The sequence below is a fragment of the Lynx canadensis genome, chromosome A1, assembly GCF_007474595.2.
Source record: "Lynx canadensis isolate LIC74 chromosome A1, mLynCan4.pri.v2, whole genome shotgun sequence".
NCBI classification, from domain to species: domain Eukaryota; kingdom Metazoa; phylum Chordata; class Mammalia; order Carnivora; family Felidae; genus Lynx; species Lynx canadensis.
In genome coordinates this window covers 16,070,650-16,092,288 of record NC_044303.2, presented here as the reverse complement: position 1 = coordinate 16,092,288, position 21,639 = coordinate 16,070,650, and the positions used below count along the sequence as shown (strand labels likewise).

Below are 21,639 nucleotides of genomic sequence, written 5' to 3'. Positions count from 1 at the left end.
AAAGCCACTGGGAACAAATCTGGTTTTCTACACTTTATTAGACTTTCTCCTAAAGATTTTTTTTGCAAACAATTAATACTTCTTATTTTAATATTATCATAGCAAACTAGTAACAAATTAATTACTTAATTGGAGGCTGCCAAGTATATGAAAGAAAATCTGAGTGTAAGTACTTGTTTTGAAACTTAATGCTGCGAATACTTCTGTGAGCTTGCTTTATTTTTTTTTTTTTATTTTTTTTTTTATGAAATTTATTGACAAATTGGTTTCCATACAACACCCAGTGCTCATCCCAAAAGGTGCCCTCCTCAATACCCATCACCCACCCTCCCCTCCCTCCCACCCCCCATCAACCCTCAGTTTGTTCTCAGTTTTTAACAGTCTCTTATGCTTTGGCTCTCTCCCACTCTAACCTCTTTTTTTTTTTTTTCCTTCCCCTCCCCCATGGGTTCCTGTTAAGTTTCTCAGGATCCACATAAGAGTGAAACCATATGGTATCTGTCTTTCTCTGTATGGCTTATTTCACTTAGCATTACACTCTCCAGTTCCATCCACGTTGCTACAAAGGGCCATATTTCATTTTTTCTCATTGCCACATAGTATTCCATTGTGTATATAAACCACAATTTCTTTATCCATTCATCAGTTGATGGACATTTAGGCTCTTTCCATAATTTGGCTATTGTTGAGAGTGCTGCTATGAACATTGGGGTACAAGTGCCCCTATGCATCAGTACTCCTGTATCCCTTGGATAAATTCCTAGCAGTGCTATTGCTGGGTCATAGGGTAGGTCTATTTTTAATTTTCTGAGGAACCTCCACACTGCTTTCCAGAGCGGCTGCACCAATTTGCATTCCCACCAACAGTGCAAGAGGGTTCCCGTTTCTCCACATCCTCTCCAGCATCTATAGTCTCCTGATTTGTTCATTTTGGCCACTCTGACTGGCGTGAGGTGATACCTGAGTGTGGTTTTGATTTGTATTTCCCTGATAAGGAGCGACGCTGAACATCTTTTCATGTGTCTGTTGGCCATCTGGATGTCTTCTTTAGAGAAGTGTCTATTCATGTTTTCTGCCCATTTCTTCACTGGGTTATTTGTTTTTCGGGTGTGGAGTTTGGTGAGCTCTTTATAGATTTTAGATACTAGCCCTTTGTCCGATATGTCATTTGCAAATATCTTTTCCCATTCTGTTGGTTGCCTTTTAGTTTTGTTGGTTGTTTCCTTTGCATCTGTGAGCTTGCTTTAAATTATACAGTAACTGTTATTTGGAGTTTAACAAGTCCATTACAAACAATGGTCTTATTCACTAATTAAAGACTGGATCCATCTCTTCTTGACTATATTTTATAAGCCCTTATTTTGTTACCAAATAAACCTGAAGTTAATGGAAATATATCAATTGGACCATAGTCCATAATTCAGACTTTTCTATCTCAAAAAAACTTAGACTCAATATCGAACCTAATGAGGTTTTTTACAGTTCTGTATTCTATTTTACTCTATTAACAACGTATCATAAGTGATTACACATCTTCTATTCCGTGGGAAATAAACCATGTTGGAAATGTGCCATGTAGAAACAAAATTATTCGAACATTTTTTAAAATGTTTCTTTCTTACTTAAGTGTTGGTGACAGTTTCTTGCTTTACTTTTTAATGGAATTTCAGAGAATTGAAAAAAATATATATATATATAATAGAAAGATTTTGACCTGATTATTGGGTATAAATAATATATAAAAGCAAGAAATGTATAGAAAAAAAATTTACAAGGTAAGCAGAAAAATGAAGTCACTGTAGAAACCACATTTAACCTTGATCTTAAGCATCCAATAGCAGGGTGAAAATGTGAATTTGGGCCTACCAGGGGGTCTTGTTGAGGAGTTAAAGAAAAACAAGGAATTGGCAAGTATGATGCAACTATAACAACAAAAAAACTGTATAGTTATGAAACACTTTAAAATCTTAAATATGAAAGCTTTTATTATTTTTAACTAGTTAATTTTATAAATGGTCTTACAGGATTGGAATTAAACTTGGGAGTATGTTGGCACACATTTCCTAAGTTGCTTAATATTATATTTCTAGAGTTATTAGGCCAATGCTATCTTGTTGTCCTGGCGTTCTATAAGGTAATTGTGAATTAGTTTACAATGAGAATTTCAGAGGCAGAAGTCTGATACATCACAAATAGGAATGACTGGAAAAATGACTCAATATCTCTGGGAAGACACTTCTGTTACACTGTATATAATATTAAATATTCCTTCATCATAAAGCAATGCTTTTTATAAAAAAGGTGAAAAAGTCATGTAAGTCACTTACTCTATGGAAAAATGACACATTGTATGGGGCTCCAAATGCCATAATGAAACAATGTTTTGCAAACAGTGAACATTCTTTCTCATCAGTGGACAACAAATGCCTGTCTGTAGCCAATGAAAAAGTCTCATGATTCCAAAAAAAACTACACGTTTAAGTGATGCTTATTTTAAACTTTATACTTTTCTTTAATTACGGTCTCCTGTCTATGTTAGCCATAACTTGAAAGTATTTCTAACTACAACTATTTAATTTTAGACACACCTGTGAGGAAGATACAAGCCAACAAAAGAGTTCAAGGTAAATGTATTGATAGTACTGTGCATAGGAGATACATCCAAAGGGTAATGTTTTAATATATTTTATTGGATCTTGTTGTCTTTCAGGGAGACAAGTTAGCAAATTTTGAGGCAAAGTATTTTGCTGATAAAAATCAGAAAATAACTTATTCATGTTCTACACTATCAGTAAGATGTAAGGATAACAAATGTTAAAGGAAAGGCAATCATACTCAAGTAAAGTGCTAGATTTTTGAAACCACTAAAGTAGATTCAAGTAGAGTTAAGTTGAAAAGAAATCCTTGAATATGAGCCAAGCAAAAGTTGGTTGCTGGTGAACCTGAACTCTCTAAAAATGTTAGAGATCAGGCTACAGTTTGAAACATTAGTAAAATTAAACGTTAGTAAACATTAGTGGGTTCCAGCCCCACATCAGGCTCTGTGCTGACAGCTCTGAGCCTGGAGCTTGCTTCAGATTCTGTGTCTCCCTCTCTCTCTGCCCCTCCCCCACTCACGCTCTGTCTCTCTCTCAAAAATAAACATTAAAAAAATAATAAAAAATAAAACTATACACATATAGAAAGTTATTAATATAACTTTCTACAAAATTTTGATATAATGTGTAGATTATACACATGCATATATTACCCATGCACTACAGTTTTCTTCATAACTATACTTATATGCATTTTCTAATCTTTCACTCAGGTTCTCTTGCATTCTAATAGATTAAACAATGACAGATTTTCCATGTGGAACTTCAAACAAATTCCAAGATTGGACTTTCTAAAATAATTACATATTACTAGTCAAAAGAAATTGCAAGGATTAGGGGCGCCTGGGTGGCGCAGTCGGTTAAGCGTCCGACTTCAGCCAGGTCACGATCTCGCGGTCCGGGAGTTCGAGCCCCGCATCGGGCTCTGGGCTGATGGCTCAGAGCCTGGAGCCTGTTCCTGATTCTGTGTCTCCCTCTCTCTCTGCCCCTCCCCCATTCATGCTCTGTCTCTCTCTGTCCCAAAAATAAATAAACGTTGAAAAAAAATTTTTTTTTTAAATAAAAAAAAGAAATTGCAAGGATTGTCAATGCATTATAGGTATACCTGATTTTAAACCAATCCAACATAGACCATTGAAATTAAAGAATCAATTATACAAATACTTTTTAATTGAAGGTTTTATCAGGGATTTCTTCTAAACATCTTATTCATCCAAGTTTTCTAAAGAACTAAAATCAAACTTCAAATTATTATTCTCATACACTTTTAATCAAAAGATAACCTTGATTTCATCACCATAAACAGGATATTAAGAAAACAGAATCTAATGTTTAATACAGTAAGAAATGATGGTCTTTATAGATATAGTCATGCATAGGATATCATATTGTTAAATTCTAAAGTTTCATCACATTTACAATCTATGTGTTCTTCTTTCTTCCTATCAGGATCTAGAAGACGATCCAGAGAAGGTCGTTCTCAGTGAAAATCCAGCAACCAGACAGCAAAATTTATACCACCCTAAATCAATAACCTGATGCTAAGCGAAAATTATGAGAGCCACACTGACTTCAGGAAAAGAAACACCAGCACAAAAAAAGCAAACACAGAAAAATTCTGAATACAAATTTCATCTTTTTTTTCTCTGAATGAGAAACATGAAGGAAATTGTGGGGGTTAGTCTGCTGTGGGATAGGAACTGAAGGAAATAGAACACCTTACATACAGGCTTTTACATATTGACATTAAAAATTCTAGCTAACTTTGGAATCCATCAAAGAAGATTCTTGTCACCTGAGTTATCAAAATTCAAGTCTCACATTCCATTGAGAAGATTAAGCCTTGAATCTAAGAGATAGATAAAATGTATGCAAGCAGGCACCTCTCCATGGGAAGCTAAGCTATAAAACTGGGTGCTCAGTACTAAAAAAACAAGCAAACAAAACTTTTATGTCAAAAAACTTCACACATTTCTAATACAATGTGGGATTACCAGTAAATTATGTTATTTCTACAACTAATTTTGTACTCTTGAAATGTTTGCCATATGCTTTTTTCAATACATATTTTTATCTCAAATTTTCAATAAAACAATTTTTTCAGTTATAAAAAGAATGACTTCAAATTGGGTAATCAGAAAACTCAAGGTTTAAATTAATAAGTGGTTTGGACTTGGGAACAAGACTTTATACCTCTTTTTTTATTACAAATACTCAATAAAGGAAATTGAATGAATTTAGTATTTCTTGAATTTTTTAAACTATTATGTTATATAAAGAATCATTACTCAATGAAGCAATCATTAAGCATCAACTGAATACCTAATACAACCCCAGAACCATGCCAGTTGTGAACCAGTTACTGTCTTCAAAGAGTAAAGAAACAAATCACCAATAATTCATACCTCACTATGAGCTATAGTAGAAGAATAAACAGTTCTACACAAACACAAATACATTAATTTTTCCTAGGATTTTGCTAGGTATAGGAAAAGTCACAAAGATTCCCTTAACTAAGACTGAAGTAACACTGGAATCCATTGCATAGTAAAAGAAAAATATTTGTTTGCAGAGAATGATAAAGATATCAGTTGATCTACTTAGATCTCAACAAGTGTCATCTTGTGAATGAGAGCAATCAGGGAACAGAATCCATACTCATGAGAAACTGGTGACTATGTAATAAAATTGTATTATACACATAAAACTGAGGAAGGTCAAACTCAAGATACCAGTCTTGATCACAGATGTCCAGCTTGGATGAGAGCCTCACTACTAACATACAATTAAAGGATCTAAATTTGGGGGGGGGGGGGGGGGGTGAAAGCATTGGTTTTTTGGGGAAGCAATTGGGATGAGGAAGTAAAATATAAAGATATGGCAGTGACATGGAGGTCACTCAAGAGCCTTGGTTTTCCAGAATGCTTTCTAGTCCAGGATAGTGGTGAGATTTATGTATAGCATTTAGAACCTCTGCCAGGAAGCAAAATGTCCTACTAACTCTGTATTCATGCAGAGAATCTTGGGACTACAATCTCAACTGGACAGAGTGTGGCCATGGTGGTCCCAAAATGATTCAGAGGGATGGTTATATAAGGTAGTACTGGTAGAATATACTGAACCATCATCAACAAAGATGACTATTCCAAACAGACAGCATGTTGTTCATGATCCTCTAGAAGATCACAAGTTATTGCATAGAGTAAATAGAAGGTTGGCTCATTTATTTAGCCGCCTTCGGGGTTTTCATTTGATGATGAGACAAGTGTTCCCAAGTTGTACTTTGAGCATGGTAATCCACAACAATAGGAATGACGTTAAGGTCTTTTTAAAGACTGCTAACTTTAAAGCCCTGCCCTTTTTTCCATTATTATTATTGAACCAAAGAAGAGAAAAGAAATCAGTTTTGGTTAGTAGACATACAAAAATCTAGCATATCTCTTTGGTAAAGGACAGAGTCTTTCAAATGACACATGCAAATATATTTAAAGATAAAATGTAAATAATTATTAATAAACTATAACAATAATACAAGTAAAAATAAGATTTAAAATATGTGAAAATAAATAATTTTAAACTCCAAAATAAGGATTTAATAATAAATAAATAATATAAATATTAATCCTATCCAAACACTTTCTGTAAACTCAAAAGGCAGAGTAGTATGTACTTTTACACACAATATTTAATCCTTTAAAAATTCTGAAGTTTGGGGCACCCAGGTGGCTCAGTCGATAAAGCATCGAACTTCAGCTCAGGTCATGATCTCACGGTTCGTGAGTTCGAGCCCCGCGTGACAGCTCAGAGGCTGGAGCCAGGTTCAGATTCTGTGTACCCTCCCTCACTGCCCCTCCCCCACTCATGCTCTGTCTCCCTGTCTCTCAAAAATAAATGTAAAAAAATGTTTTTAATAAATAAAAATTCTGAAGTTTTATCATCTCCAGTTTTATATGAAAAAATGAGGCTCAACTAATTTATATAACTATTTACCTTGTACTCTTAAATTAGGCCATCAATCAACTTACCACAATTCCATTATTCAACAAGTACAAACTTGCATATAGCAAACACATTTATTTTCCTAATTGTGCTGACTCTATATTACCTGATTTCAGCTTTTTCTAACTGTCCTCTGCATAAGTAGCATATAAGTTTGAGCACACTGAATTTAAGACTGCAGTTCCAAATAAGGCTTCCTAATTGATCCTAATGCATAAGGTCCAAAGCCCTAACTTTGAGAAATATTGCTTTATAGAGATTTCTGCTGAGACCACAGTCTCCAAGCAACTACTGATCTACTCTGTGTCACTCCAGATAATGGCATTTTCTAGACTTTTATATAAATCGAATCACACATTGTGCATGGCTTCTTTGTCTACTTTTCTTTCTCTGGGATTTTATGTAGGAGTGGAATTACAGGACCACACAGAAGGTATGTGATTAATGTTTTAGGAAACTGCCAAACAATACTCCAAAGCAGTTCTATTTTAAATTCCCACCGGAAGTATATGGGAGTTCCAATTTCTCTTGTCAACACTTGATACAATCTTCTTAATTTTAGCTATTCTAATAGGTGTGTAGTGTAGTCTTATTGTGGTATTAATTTGCTTTTCCCTGATGTATGTTTTTCATGTGCTTATTTCACATTTGTATATATTCTTTGAAGTGTCTGTTCAAATCTTTTGCCAATTTTTAATTGGGTTGGTGTTTTAAAAATTATTATTGAGTTTTGAGAATTTCTTATATCTTATGTATATGCATAGATAGGTAGATAGATTACATAGCTTTATTAGCTACATAAGGTGTAAACATTTTCTACTAATATGTTACCTATCTTTTCATTCTATCGGCAGTGTTTTTGAAGATAACAAAGTTGTATTTATGTTTTTTCTTTTATAGATTAGGCTTTGGTTGTCATATCTAAGAAATCTTTCATTGACCAAAGTTCACAAAAATTTCTGGTCTATATTCTTTCAGAAGTGTTATTAGATTTAGGTTTTACATTGAGGTATATAGTTCATTTTTAATTCATTTTTGTTTAAGGTGCAGGTATGAATCAAAGTTGGTTTTTTCCCCCTATAGACAGCCAATTAAGCCAGCACCATTTTCTGAAAAGACTTTCCTTTGTGTATTGATATGTCTTTACATCTTTGTCAAAACTCCATATATTGAGTCTATTTCTGTTTTTCTTCTTTGTGTTCTGTTCCCTTCATCTGTTTGTCTATTTTAATTGAAACACCAGACTGACTAGATTGGTGTAGTTTTTAAATAAGTCATTAAATCAGGTAGGGTTAGTCTTCCAAATCTGCTCATCTTTTTTTTTTTTTAATTTTTTTTTTTTAACGTTTATTTATTTTTGAGACAGAGACAGAGAATGAACAGGGGAGGGGCAGAGAGAGAGGGAGACACAGAATCCGAAACAGGCTCCAGGATCAGAGCGGTCAGCACAGAGCCTGACGCGGGGCTCGAACTCACGGACCGTGAGATCACGACCTGAGCCGAAGTTGGACGCCCAACCGACCAAGCCACCCAGGAGCCCCTCTGCTCATATTTTTCAAAGTTGAGAGGGTATTTCAAATTATTTGCATTGCCACATGAATTTTTAAATCAGCTTGGCAATTCCTACAAAAAAATTAAGGTATCTGCTGGACTTTGAATTGAGATTGTGTTGAATATATGGATCAACTTGAGTATAATTAAAATCTTTACAATACTGGGTTTTCAAACCATGAACAAAATACATCTCTCAGTTCATATAGCTCTTTATTACATTACCTTATTAATGTTTTATTATTTTGAGGGTCCAGGTCTTGCACCTCTTTTGTAAATTTTTGTTACGTACTTAATATTTTTTATGGTATTACCAATGACATTGTTTTTATTTCAATTGCTGTTTATTTTCTGTGTATTGCCTAGTATTCAGAAAACTTGTTAAACTCACTTACTAGTAACTTTTTATAGATTACATCACTTACTAGTAACTTTTTATAGATTACATCAAATTTTCTACACTGACAATCATGTTTTCTACAGATGAAGACAATTTTACTTCTTTTGCCGTTTGGGTGTTTTTGTTATTTAATCTTGCCTAATTTTATTGGTTGATGTTGAACAGTAGCATAATGTTGCAGAGAAGTGTCAAGAGAGGCCATTCTTTTTCTTCATGATCTTAAAGGGAAAACATTCATCTAGTCATCTAACCTTAAGCATAGTGCTTAATTTCATGTTAGCAACACTGCTTTTTCATAGATAACCATTACCAGGTTGAAGAAAGCACCTACTATTCCAACTTTGCTGAGAATTTTTATAAGAAATGAATGTTGGATTTTTACCAAATGCTCTTTCTGCATCTACTAATATGATCATTTTTTTTTAGTTTGTTAATATAGTGAATTACATGGATTTATTTTTGAATGTTAAATCCTCATCCCATTTATCTCATTCATTCTGGGATGAATTCTACTTAGCCATAATATGTTCAGTTTGTGAAAGTTTTGTTAAGAATTTTTACACGTGGGGCACCTGGTTGGCTCAGTTGGTTGAGCCTCCAATTCTTGATTTCGGCTCAGGTCATGATCCCAGGGTCATGGGATTGAGCCCCATGTCAGGCTCTGCACTGAGCACAAAGCCCGTGTGATATTGTCTCTCCCTCTGTCCCTTCACCTGCCTTCCCCCTTGTGCTCTCTCTCTCTCTCAAATCAAAAATAATAAAAAAAATAATTTTTACATGTATGTTCATGAAGGACACTCATCTACTGTTATCTTTTATTGTAATTTTTTTTGACTGAGTTTGGTATCATGGTAATGCAAACTTCACAAGATGAGTTGGAAAGAATTCTCTTCTCTTCAGTTTTTAGAGAGTGTCTATAGAACTGGCAATTTTTTTTTCTCCTTAAATGTTTGGTAGAATTCACCAGTGAGGACATCTATGCTTAGAATTGTTTTTGAAGAATGATTTTTAGGTACAATTCAATAGGGCTATTTGGATTACCTATTTCCTCTTGAATGGGATTAGTACTTTGTATCTTTCAAGGAACTTCATCTCAAACAATTTTCAAATTTATTGGTATAGTGTTGTTCAAAATATTCCATTATTATCACTTAAATATCTTTAGTGATGTCACCTCTCTCATGCCTGATTTTGGTAATTTTTGTCTTCTTTTTTTCCTAACCAATCCAGCTAGCCATCAATCAATTTTATTGGTTTTCATTGATTTTCTATACTGTTTCTGTTTTCTATTTCATTGATTTTCACTTCTTATTATTGTCTTTCTTTTGCTTTGTTTAATTTTAATTTTATTTTTATTTTCTAGTTTCTCAAGTAGAAGCTGAAGTCATTGATTTAAGAACTTTCTTTTCTCTACTACCAGAATGTAGTGGTATAAATTCCTCCACCAAGAATTGTTCAGTATTATCTCAAAGATTTTTTATATATTTTAATTTTCATTCACTTCAAAGTACTTTATAATTTTCTTTCTAAATATACTTTAAAAATCAGTTATCTTTTGAGGCCTCTGGGTGGCTCAGTCAGTTAAGCGACCGACTCTTGAATTCAGCTCAGGTCATAATCTCATGGTTTGTGAGATAGACCCCCCGTGTCTGGCTCTGTGATGAGTGTGCAGCCTCATGGGATTTTCTCTCTACCCCTCCCCTGCTCTCTCTCTCTCTTTCTCAAAATACATAAACATTTTTTAAAGGATTTATCTTTTTAATAAATTGGAATAAGAAAAATATTATCTATTTACACATGTAGTGACTATTTCTTGTGCTCTTCGTTCCTTTGGTAGATCCGTATTTCCATCTGGTATCATTTTTCTTAACATTTCTTTTGTGCAAATATGCTGGCAACAGTTTAAATTTTTCTGCCTGCGAAAGATCATTATGTCATCTTTGTTTTTGAAAAATATTGCTGGATATGCAATTCTAGGTTGATAGTTTTTATTTACACTATTGTAAAGATGTTATTTCACTGCAATTTTTCTTCTCGTCTTGTTTTTTACTTGCTTTATATATGACCTTTTTTCCTTCTTTATCACTGCTCTAAGATTTTCTTTTTATCACTGGTTTTGAAAAATGTAATTATGATGTGCATTGGTGTGGTTTTTCTCATGTTTCTTGTTCCTTGAAGTGTTGAGTTTCTTGGATCTGTGGGTTTAGAATTTTTATCAAATTTGACTTTTCTCAGTCACCAGGGATTGTTCTGTTCCCTCCCTTCTGGGATTACATATATATTAAACTGCTTTTAAAGTGTCACACAGCTCACTGTTGTTCTCTTATTTTTTTAATTATTATTTTATTTGTGTGCCTTTCTTTTTAGAAAGTTTCTATTTTTGTGTCTTCATATTCATTAACCGTTTCTTCTGTAATATAATTTGCTCCTGAATCCATACTGCATTTTTCATTTCAGATGTTGTAGTTTTCACCTCTAGAAATCCTATTTTGATATTTTTGCATCTTGCATGTCTCTCCATAACTTTTTGAACATATGAAATATAATTATAGTAACTGCTTCAATATCCTCTAACAGTTGTGTCAGTTCTGGGTCAGTTCAATGAACTGATTATTCTTCTCATTATTCAGCATATATTCATGTTTCTTTTCACACCTGGTAATCTTTGGTTGGTTGCCAGATTGTAAATTTTGTCTTGTTGGGTACTGCATATTTTGTATTCCTATAAATGTTCTTGAATTTTGTTCTAGAATGTTGTTAACTTGAAACAGTTAGATCCATTGGGGTCTTGCTTTTAAGATTTGTTATGATCTATATATTTTCTGGAAATTGCTCATCATAAGAACAGCCAGATGGGAAAATGTTGAAGAGATGCACCAGATCTATCATAAGTAACAGAAAAGGAATTCAAGATAAAATATCTTAGAGCTAGTGTCATTGTGATATAATGTGCACACGTCTCAAACATAAACCAATAAGAAATTGTCAAAAGGAAATAGTAGTTGAATTTTATTTTTTGAGATTTCTTTTGTACTTATCCGAACAGATATTTCTTTTCATCAAAAAAACACTGAAAATAATAGCTCTTAAAATTTTAAGTATATCCATTTTTCTTAAATATAGGCTCATTGTCTTCTGTGGGGTCTTTGAAAGGTTTTATATAACATCTGATAAATATTCATTGATGAAATTTCTACAGTATGGTGAGAAAAGACTGGTAATTTTCTAACTAACCTAACTTCCAAAAACAACACTTGGAAAACTAGACCATATGTGAATAAGGCTGTTTGAATAAAGCTGTTTCAGAAATAATGCAATAAACTAATACATCTTCTAAACTTTTATGAAGTCTCACAAAAAGCTATAGAAACACAGAATAATATGAAAAATAAAGAGTAATTATGGAATTCAATGAAAGATAAATAGAACAATTCCATAATTACAAGCTTCAAGTAATTGACAAGAACACTTAATTTGGAAAGAAAAGAAATATTCGATGTATGAAATCTTGTATTTGCAACAATGTGGATGGAACTAGAGTGTATTATGCTAAGCAAAATAAGTCAGAGAGACAAATATCATACAATTTCACTCATATGTGAAATTTAAGAAACAACGATGAAAATAGGGGAAGGGAAGGAAAAACAATATAAAACAGGGAGGCAAACCATAAGAGACTCTTAAATACAGAGAACAAACTGATGGCTGCTGGAAGGGAGGGAGGTGAGGGGATGGGCTAAATGGATAATGGGCATTAAGGAGGGCACTTGTTGGGAGGAGCACTGGAATTATACGTAAGTGATGAATCACTGGGTTCTACCAATGCTACACTGTATGATACTCTGCATCATACACTGTATGATAACTCACTTGAATTTAAATAAATAAATTAAAAAGGAAAAAAAGAAGAAATAAAAGCAAAGTGAAATTGAGACACTGAAGACAGGTCATCTGGAGGGATCAGCAGAAAACTAGTGAGGCGCTAATGTCTTGTGCGAGGAGGAGCTGGCTGCTTCAATAAAGGAAGCTTATTGGTAACATTAGAACTCTATTGTATATGTTTCAAGAACATACATACCTGCTATTCCAGGCAATGAATGTATATTACTTCTAAAGAAATATTCCATTTTTAGAATTAGCTTATTCAAAAAACCTAGAAAGGCATTATGCCTAATTACAAATGATACCTACATACAAAGTCATCATTAAAATAATATCCAGGCTTGGGGCGCCTGGGTGGCGCAGTCGGTTAAGCGTCCGACTTCAGCCAGGTCACGATCTCGCGGTCCGTGAGTTCGAGCCCCGCGTCGGGCTCTGGGCTGATGGCTCGGAGCCTGGAGCCTGTTTCCCATTCTGTGTCTCCCTCTCTCTCTGCCCCTCCCCCGTTCATGCTCTGTCTCTTTCTGTCCCAAAAATGAATAAACGTTAAAAAAAAAAATAAAAAATAAAAAAAAATAAAAAAAATAAAATAATATCCAGGCTTGAAATGACAGTACTTGAATCAGCACATTTGTTCTTCCTACTTGTATGAAAGAAAAAACATGGGGGGAATAGTGACATCAATAATTTAGATAATTCATTTATATCCTATCAAGCAATCCAAGAATAAACTCAATGAATGATTTTTTCAAAAAGAAATATTCCATGTGAATTTAAAAAAACTGAACAGAAGTAGGATCAATAAACAATGTATAAATTAAGTATCCAGCTCAATTAAAGGAATTTTAACAAGTGCTGAATGAATTATTTCTGAAAAGGAGCTCGAACTTAATTTGATTAAACTTCAGAAACTGTTTATTAGGCTAAAACTTTATCATAAAAATCTGTATTTTTCTTAATATGGCAAAGCAAGACATCATTTCATTTTTAAAAATATTGAAATTAACTAATTCATCTTGCTCTAAGAGAATGCAATTTAATTTCTCCTAAATTCAATCCCTGAATTTCAAGCACTTGAGCCATAGTTTTTGTTTGCTTCTCTTTTCCCAGACTTCTAGGCTATTTTAATGTGGAGACTAATTTTGAACCCTGTGCTCAAGTTTGCTGAATCTCTTTTCTCAGTTTTCCCTGAATCTGGCCTGAGTCTCATTACTATCCTTTGGATCCTTATGATTTATTTTCTGGACTATAGCAATATTTTCCCAACTGGGCATCATTCTTCTAGGGTCTCTTTCTTGGTCCTATTTCCTGTGTAAAAACTCAACTCATTTTTATTCCTAAAATCCAACTCTGCTAGCATCACTCCATTGCTCAGCAACTTTGAACACTCTCACTTAACTAGAGAAGAAAGTCTAAATTTCTTTTGAGGCATACAGGATGCCTATCAACATTAACCTAACCTTACACTCACTTGACAAATCCTGAATACACCAACTGACTGTATTACTCCTGACCTCCTAGACGTGCCTATTATGATGTTTACCACATTTCTTTCCTCTTCATGCTGTGAAGCCTCAGCTCAATCCATAACACCTTGTCCATGGCACCCATCTTGATTTGTCTAGTCAACCCTCCTTTCCTCTTCTGATCTCACATACTGCTTTAGTGGAACCTCTCTTTTGTCACACATTATAGCCAATCTTAATTTCTCCTATGGTAATTCATTCAGCAAACATAAAGCTATATATTCATGGTCATTTTTCCTACAAAGTGTTAGATTTTAGAGAAAGTGCCACTTTTTTAGTCTTCTGAAAATCCCTATGGCTCCTAATCAGGTGAGTTTTACATAGATTATACTTAATGGTGATTGAAGTAAATACTTTTGGAAAAAAAGAGAAATAAATGCTTTTTGTTTGTTCAAAATTTTATTGAATACCTTTCAGCAACTTCTCCTAAATCAAAGTTGTAGTGTTTCCAGCTGTGAATCAGTCCACTTTCTCTCCATTTTTAACAGTCATTCCTCAACAGTAAGGCTGTTCACAAGGCATTTGTCGGGAAAAAGTGGTCTGAAGATCTTCTCAAGCTGTTGCTCATCTGTATACATCTGTTGGTCATTATTGGTCACAGGAAAATGTCTAAGAGTTACAAGTTTTATTTAAGTTCTCCTTCAAAGTCTTTTTATATTAGCCAACCATCATTAGATTCTGGGTATACTAGTCCTTCTCATGTACAAAAACTCAGCTTCCTGCTTATTTTCATATTGGTAAAGCTCACAAGCCCATAATCAATGTCAGGTTGAACATAGTTCTGGGAACTCCACATGTCCTTTTTCTTTCCTTCAGCAAGAAGAACACTTCACACAGAGATATTACTTTGAAATCACTACATATTTTTACTATTTTGAGGTTTTGAGAAATTATTTGGTTTTTAATAGTGTGTTGTTAATGAACAATTGCATTTGGCAAAAGTGATAGCCCCATTATGATGCTGATCTCACTAACACAGACCCAAGGACAAATATAAGCTCCTGAAAATTCATAAACTTATAGACTTTTATTCTAAAAATACTGAAATCATTATATATTCATAAGCATAATAATAAATACTTGTCAGGCCTGTGCACAGAGCATATACAAATGCATGGACACAGAATTCAGAATGATACTAAATTTAATGCAGTATGCCATTTCTCTCAATATTATGAATCCCTACAAATGAGAGCTAAAATTTTTAAGTTAAATGTCACGCTCTCACATTATCTAATCGAATATTACACATTACTTTTTTAAACCCAAACTTCTTAGTTTTTTTATTCATGTGTTTATTTTTCAGGAGTCATTAGCTTATAAACAATAGAAAGTCAACACATAATAAACTGAACCAAAACAATAAGCATTTTAGTTTATATACTAGTAAATATAATAAAATAGCTCCTAAGTTTCAAAAATAAAGCTGTAGACCAGAACCTTAGAAACTGGAACTGGAAACTCAGTGCAAATAAAGTCTAACTCTTCCTGGATGTTTTGTTTTTGTTTTTTGTCTCTGGGTGTTCCCACAGTATGAAACATGGTTACTGATTATCCCAGTCCAGAAAGCCCAGAAGAAAGAATGGTTGTATATTTCAGTGCCTACAAAGGAGACCAACTGATTTTCCTGAGTTATGTGTCCACTCTTTGGACCAGTCACTGTGGGAAGGAGAATGTAGTAATAAGGATACGTATAACTTTGTGAAGACCCAGATCTCTCCCAAGAAAAACTACCACAATGTACAACAATGTGTAACATGTTGGGGACTTGTGTGATAAAGTCAGCATGGAAAGTGCAAGATAACATAGAAGAGTAACCAGGGGAGTCTATGCTTTGTAGAGAGAGTGAGGTTTGGACGAACAACATGGGATCTTAACAGTGTGATACCATTTTAACATGTATGGTTAGGTAAAATTGAGTTTCTGGGCACTGAAGGAACTAATCATAGTTCGGACTTTCTCTCAAAGTGGGAGATGAAAGGTGCTGGATGTTTCTGTTGTTATCTCCTCATTTGTTACTATATATGTTGCACCCATCCTATGCATAACAGCCTCTTTACCTGATGTCCCCTTTACCTGACTTCACTGCTTTTTCTGAACAGGTGTCCTTGTCTGGGTAAGGAAATGAGAGCTGTGAAAACTTTCCTTCTAATTTCTGATTCTTATAACTTTTAAAACAAAATTTGATAGTTTAAATAAAACATTAGTCACTGTTCAAAATGTAAGAAACATATGAAGATACACATCACTTATAATAAATCATCAAGGCCTTATTAGTCCTTTCCATATCTAGGTGTTATTTATACCTGGGTGATCTAAAAATCTGCTATAAACTACTCTGATACTTCTAGCTATAAACTATTTTAACGGAGTATATCATAATATAAAGGGAAAATGATCTGTCCTATTTGGGAAAATACTTGTTGGAATTTATTTTAACATTCATCACCAAAACATAGATTTAACTTATTAACCAAAGGCAAATTTTCAGAGTCTTTATTAAGTCACAAGCTGAGAGTTACTCAAGCTAGTGTCTGCTTATTAGAATACTATTATTTCTCGTGAATTTTAGACATTTCCCCTAATACTTATCGCTGAAACTTTTGGGCTTATGGCCACTACATATGTACCATAACAGTTAACAACTCTCTGATGATTGGCTACTAACAGAAAAGTTATCCATATCACAGAAGTTACAAAATGTTTTATAATCATAACTTAATATTGTTCTCTATACGATGTGGTTTTAGTTATTTCCCCTCACCGTACCTGACAGTTCATCAGGGTGCCTTTACATTATGCTGGTAAAAGCAGAAATAGAGCCACTTTTTCTAAGTGTCATTTAAAATTACAAACATGCCAATCTTTTGGCCCAGTAATTCAACTTACAGTAATTTATTTAAAAGAAATAGAAAAGCACACTACATACTTATTAAAATTTTCAGTTCAGTTCAGTTAAAAGAAATGTTAAGTTATGGTTATGAGAATGATATTCAGGCAGAAAAGGTTTTAATATGCTCTCATTAAAGAATCTGACAGAATGATCAAAGAACAATAGAATAATGTTATACAACAGGTTACTACAAAGAACATACAGAATGGATCCATTTGAGTAAAATATGTATGCGTAGGAAAAAATACAACTTTTGGCAATATCTTAAAAGTGATTCTCTTTACTGGTAAACACTTTTTATGCTTCATAATTTTTAAAAACTAATATGCATCACTGTTATAATAAGAGTTATAAAAATTAATCTTTAGATATTCAATTTTGTGCTAACATATTTACATGTACTCCATCCAACTGTGAAAGAATATATGGTGATGTTCATGAAGGCAGAAATGAAGACAGATAAAGAACATTTCTTCCAATTTACAGGTATAAATAAAAGGAGAGGTTAGGATAGGTATTATTTTCTGTTTATAAAGATAGGGATTACCATTTGCTTATAAAAGCAGAAAGGAGGTGAAAGACTCGGTAAAGCTTTCCTTGATTGGATAGTGGTAGAACATCTGTGTACTGTTCACTATAAAAGAAAAATGAGAACCAGATAGAAAGCTACTGAGATAACCTGGGTGAGAAATCCTGGTGGCCTGAACAAAGGTAGTGGCAATGAGGATGAAAAGAAGATGATGATTTTGATACATATTTTGAAGGTAGAAATGACATGTGGATGGTGGAAGGTAGAGGAAGAGAAAAAAATCAAGGCTAATTCCCAGGTTCCTGGCTCAAGTAATTGGCTTGGTGGGTAAGTCATTTAATAAAATAGGAAAGTTTGGGAGAAAGGAGATGAACAGAAAAATCAAGAGATAAATTTTGGACTTGATTACTCTTGGGATCTCTATAAACATACAAATGGATATATCTAATAGGTTTTTTGACATAGAAAAATTCAGAGAAGATGCTCTAACTAGAGTTGATATAAATTGTGTATGCATTGACACATTGATGTTTTTTGAATTTATAAAATGAATTTGATTAGGGGACAAGAGGAAGAAAAGAAAGGCAGGATATATATCCTGAAGAACTTCAGTAGCTGGAGATCAGACAGAATAGGAGGAGCTAGGAAAGGAGACTAAGACACAGCGACAACAAATGTAGGGGGGAAACCAAGATCCTAACTCTCAAGGGAAGCAAGGGTCTCAAGAACAGAGTGGATGGGTGTGTTGGTCAATAGTGGGGCAAAAAGAAGAAGGATGACAGAAGTGCACCCTTTGAATATTCCAACAGAAATGTCACTGTGGGTCCTGGCAAGGGGTGGGAACAAAAGCCAAATGTCAATGACAAGAAGATGAAAAGTAAGAGAATGAAAGCAGCAGAAATAGATACATTTTGACAAATTTGTCTTTGGAGGCAAAAGAAAATGAGGCGGTACTTGAAGAAGGCTGAGAAATCAAGGGAAGAGATTTGTTAAGGAAAAGCTTTCATTATAAATTTTGTTACTAAAATCATTCAGTAAAAAGAAATTAATGTAAATTTTAAGTATTATATGAAACAAGATAGTTACAACCCGTTAATGAAAATGTTCTGGAAGATAGACCACTTACAAATGTATCTAAAAGACCTTTTAAAATCTAATATACGGTAAATATGGATTCAATATTTTCTTTCTGTCACCTTTTCTTCATTATCCCTTTTATGACATTAATTTTTTTACTGTAATTTTTCATCTGGATTACTACAGTAACCTCTCACTGTCTCTAGCCTTGCTTCTTTATTATCAGAGACCTTTCAAAATCTTAAAAATGTCTCATCATCTCTTAAGGTAAAAGCTAAAGCTTTCGGGATAAAGGCTGAAGTCCTTACTTTAAACCATTAAATCAGCCCCTACCTACTGAACATCTCTCACTTCACTCATCATGCACCATTTACCCAAACTACAATGATTTATTTATTCGATATATTCTTCCTCCTTCATACTTTTGCATAAGCTTAGAATACACATTTGCTCAGAGTGTCCTCTGCAATAATCCCAATACTCAAATCATACCTGTAAATACACACAGCCTTTCACATAAGAACTCCTTTTACATTTACTTGTCTTTCAACTCTTAACTCAAATGCACCTCTTCTGGCAAGCTTTCCTTAATCTGTTTATTTTAGATTCTGATTCCATAAAGCACGTTTTATAAATCATAGCATTCATCTCATCGTATCATATGATTGGTTTTCTTGTCAGAATTGGACGAAACCAGAAGATCCCTGAAGGCAAGAGCAAAGGTTCATGAATCTCGTGGCACCTGGACAAAGCATAATGCCTGGTAGTTGTTTGTAACATAGGGTATAGCAATATAGCTGGAAGCAAGCTCGAAAGGGTATCAGGTGGAGAAAAGAAGGATTTACAATTTATAGACATTCTCCAAATGAATCTTAATTCCAATATAAGAACTTTTTGAGAACTACTGATCTGTATGAACATCCATTCTTAGGAAGCAAAAGGAAAAAATTACTTCACTGTTTTGTTTATGGGTCTGAAATCATACCTAATTAAAAGAACACTTTGTTTTTCTTAACATAGCATATACTAAGAACTGCAGATGTCAAATTCTGGCACATTTGCAATTAGCTTACCAAACAGAAATTTTAAATTCACTACTTGAACCAGATAGAAGATTGGAGGAAAATAAAAAAGTATCGGTAATAATAACCATATTTTCTTCAAAATGGGCTGCATATTTTTTGAAGAAAACTTTTATTTTTTATTGTTTGGCTATCCAAGCAAAACGATCCTTGCAAGTTTTGATGTGGCGTATTCTTTGGTGTTAGTGTTAAAACAAAACAAAATGTTTAAAGGCTCTTCAAGCCTTAAATACTACGGCAAAAGAACAACAAGAATATCCTGGCACATGTATGTCTTATGTATACTTTTTCAAAATGGATTACACCTTCAAAAATATATATTCTGTTCACTTCTGTCTCCCTACTCAAGTTCTCTATTCATACCTTCTGTTCTCTGAAGTGTACTACAGGTAACAGAACAGTCTGCCGAACGCAAATATACTCAGAATTTGTTTTTTACACTCAGATTGCCACGAAAGGGGAAAAGAAAGGGTATATTCTACTCCTTATTTTGTGAACTTCTGATTAGTTACAGATCCTAAACATTCAGAGCCTGATTACCATGTTCAGAATTATTTAATCATAAAGATATACGGGCTGAGTAGTTGGCTTCTAAAAGGACATGCCATTTTGCTATAGGAAAACTTAGAATAAACCACAGTAAAACACAAGTTTCAGTGTGTCTTAGACAATGTAATTCTAGAGCTGCAATTTTTTTTTAAGTTTATTTATTTGTTGAGAGAGAGAGAGAGACAGACAAATGGCACAAACTAGGGAGGGGCAGAGAGAGAAGGGGAGACACGTAATCTGAAGCAGGCTCCAGGCTCTGAGCTCTCAGCACAGAACCCACGTGAGGCTCAAACCCAAGAACCGCGAGATCATGACCTGAGCCAAAGTCAAACACTTAACTGACGGAGCCACCCAGGCACCGCTAGAGCTGCATTTATTAAAGTGAAGTCAGTTGATTTTTAGGTCTCCTGCCTTCTCACTTCTGACACATCTGATGAATCCATCTCTGATCCCCCCACATCCTTGAGGTCATCTTGTTTATTTGCCCATGTCTCCTTCCACATCCATAATACCTACGCCTGCTCCTCACCTTATTCCGGCAGCACATACTCAGTTCTCATCCTATCTCTAAGCCAGGTTCATGGCGAAATGAGAAATGAACTGAGGAATCTAACTCCTGATCGTCCTCAAAGCAGCTGGGCCATCTTGGTTACAGTCAAGACAGAGAATTCAAAATTTGCCACCACAATGAGATTACATTATTTTATAAACAAATGAAGCTTCCCTCTGAGAATGTACTTTGCACACCAAGAAATATAGTTATAGAAATTAGAGGGTTTTTTTAATACTGGAAGGGAATTAAAGAAAATGAAAATTATTAAAATTAAATTTAGAAAATAATTTTCCTGAAACAATTTTCTCTACTCAGGTATGCATTTTTAAAGACTTGTTTTAGAGGGGTGCCTGGGTGGCGCAGTCGGTTAAGCGTCCGACTTCAGCCAGGTCACGATCTCGCGGTCCGTGAGTTCAAGCCCCGCGTTGGGCTCTGGGCTGATGGCTCAGAGCCTGGAGCCTGTTTGCGATTCTGTGTCTCCCTCTCTCTCTGCCCCTCCCCCATTCATGCTCTGTCTCTCTCTGTCCCAAAAATAAATAAACGTTGAAAAAAAATTTTTTAAAGACTTGTTTTAGATATGTCAGGCAAATGCAAAATTTGCAAAACTACGTTATCCAACACCCTGATTTTTAAAAACTACTTTTTTCTGATCAAAATTCCTCTAAATCTTTGCCTATGACACTTAAAATAATGAAGTAAAATTGATAATTGGAATTATATATTAAAAATCAAGCCTAAATCCAGCTTTATGTGTCATTGGCACTAAAAGTGCAAGTGGAGAGTGGGGGGAAAAAAAAGAGGAAAAGGCACTAAAGAAGAGAACATTTATTTCCATTACCAGGAATAAGCTCTATAAAACATTTCCAAACTATATTTTTTCTATATGCAGAAGAAATATCTAGACTCAAGTCTGGATCTCTTTTCATTCTCGAAAAAATAACCACATAGCTTTTGAACATCCACATAGTTTCATGAGCCATTATTTAAAAAAGCCATTACATTCT

The 21,639-nt window shown here is 34.2% G+C and overlaps 1 protein-coding gene across 6 annotated transcripts in view; it reads left to right on the top strand.

Annotated features, from left to right (window-relative positions):
* POSTN (periostin) overlaps positions 1-4,833 on the top strand; it is a 37,438-nt gene extending 32,605 nt beyond the window's left edge. For all 6 annotated transcript variants that reach the window (XM_030309384.2, XM_030309373.2, XM_030309367.2 and 3 more), the window contains 2 exons: positions 2,583-2,624; positions 4,047-4,833. In XM_030309384.2, the coding sequence (XP_030165244.1) occupies positions 2,583-2,624; positions 4,047-4,084 (80 nt within the window). In that variant the 3' untranslated portion in view covers positions 4,085-4,833. The remainder of the gene's footprint in view (positions 1-2,582; positions 2,625-4,046) is intronic.
* The last annotated feature ends 16,806 nt before the right edge of the window (positions 4,834-21,639 follow it).